Here is a 1,863-nt window from a genome sequence, read left to right as displayed (position 1 = left end):
GTATCCTGACCCTGAAGTACCCCATTGAACACGGTATCGTCACCAACTGGGATGACATGGAGAAGATCTGGCACCACACTTTCTACAACGAGCTGAGAGTAGCCCCTGAGGAGCACCCTGTGCTGCTCACAGAGGCTCCCCTGAACCCCAAAGCCAACAGAGAGAAGATGACACAGGTGTGTAAAAACTCTGGAGCTTGGAGCTCCAGCAGATACTGCTGCAGGCCAGCTCACCTCTGCCATGTTGTCCTCTCTCCTCCTTCACCACTCTTCTCCCTTTTTGCCATCTTCACAGGGTTTTCCTTTCCTGACCTGAGTCTCCTCTTTGCTGGACCTTGACAGGTTTTGTTTGCTCTTCTAAGATGGCTTCCTCTGAGACTGAACTAGCAACTTGTCTAACCGCTGTTTCTGACTAGACACACTAATCCATTTACCAGCCCTGCGTGACTGAGCTGTAGTTTACTTGGCATTTGTTTTGTTCCTTGCTGTGACATGGGGATGAGTCTGTGGTGGTGGTGTCCCTGCTCAGTCACCTGGCAGGTGTGGGTGGAGACCAGGCAAGATAAGCATGGACTTCGAGGGGGAGTGAAGTCTCTTATCTAGGGTCAAAAGTAAAGCCACTTGCATGGACTTTGCATAGACCTGTAGTGAGAACCCTGTGTTTTGCTGTTGACTCAAGCCCTTTTCTCTCCCTAGATCATGTTCGAGACCTTCAACACCCCAGCCATGTATGTAGCCATCCAGGCTGTGTTGTCCCTGTATGCCTCTGGTCGTACCACTGGTATTGTGATGGACTCTGGTGATGGTGTTACCCACACTGTGCCCATCTACGAAGGCTACGCCCTGCCCCATGCCATCCTCCGTCTGGATCTGGCTGGCCGTGACCTGACGGACTACCTCATGAAGATCCTGACAGAGAGAGGCTACAGCTTCACCACCACAGCCGAGAGAGAAATTGTGCGTGACATCAAGGAGAAGCTGTGCTATGTCGCCCTGGATTTTGAGCAGGAGATGGCCACAGCTGCCTCTAGCTCTTCCCTGGAGAAGAGCTATGAACTCCCTGATGGCCAGGTCATCACCATTGGCAATGAGAGGTTCAGGTGCCCTGAGGCCCTCTTCCAGCCATCTTTCTTGGGTAAGTTCAGCTCTTCCAGGATACCCTGTGCCCCCCCTCAGTGTTCCTTTCTGTCAAGGATGACTTGGAGACCATGGCAGCTCATTACCATGTTACTGCTGCTCCATGGCAAGGTCTGTGCTGTCCCACCAGTTAGCCCCACTTTCCACACAGCCTGAAGCTGTGTGTGTTGGAGGGACTTAGGACAGTAGCCCAGGAGGTTGAGCCAGAGCACTGGCTTCATAGTGCCTTCCCACTCCACTGAAGGGGCTGCTGGTCTCCTCACTGCCTGTAGTAGCTCCTCAGGCTTCCTTGGCTGTGTCTGAGCCCTTGCTGACTGGTGACTGCCTCTTCCCCGCAGGCATGGAGTCCTGTGGTATCCATGAAACTACCTTCAACTCCATCATGAAGTGCGATGTGGATATCCGTAAGGACCTGTATGCCAACACAGTGCTGTCTGGTGGTACCACGATGTACCCTGGCATTGCTGACAGGATGCAGAAGGAGATCACAGCCCTGGCACCCAGCACAATGAAAATCAAGGTAGGATGGAGTCAGAGGGGACATCTCAGCACCTCTGTTAACGCTGGAATGCAGAGCGGGTGGAGGGGGGCAGCTGAACGCCCGCTAGAAAAGATAAAACCTGTATTTCTGTGTCTGGTGCAGCTGTAATGGCCTTGTGCTGTGGAGATGGCATCCACCCAGCTGCCCGGATCATGGGATTAGTGTAAATACTGGCTGCAGAGCGGG

The 1,863-nt window shown here is 53.2% G+C and overlaps 1 protein-coding gene across 1 annotated transcript; it reads left to right on the top strand.

The window, feature by feature from the left end:
* Positions 1–5: 5 nt before the first annotated feature.
* On the top strand, positions 6–1,656 carry LOC104487925 (actin, cytoplasmic 2; the record flags this gene model as incomplete). The annotated part of the gene is made up of 3 exons (XM_010140026.1): positions 6–176; positions 696–1,134; positions 1,475–1,656. Coding segments are annotated over 3 exons (792 nt in total), but the record flags the coding sequence as incomplete, so codon positions are not given.
* Between the last annotated feature and the right edge of the window lie 207 nt (positions 1,657–1,863).

This window comes from Buceros rhinoceros, unplaced genomic scaffold (assembly GCF_000710305.1).
Source record: "Buceros rhinoceros silvestris isolate BGI_N320 unplaced genomic scaffold, ASM71030v1 scaffold46187, whole genome shotgun sequence".
NCBI classification, from domain to species: Eukaryota; Metazoa; Chordata; class Aves; order Bucerotiformes; family Bucerotidae; genus Buceros; species Buceros rhinoceros.
This window is presented reverse-complemented; position numbering and strand designations above follow the sequence as displayed.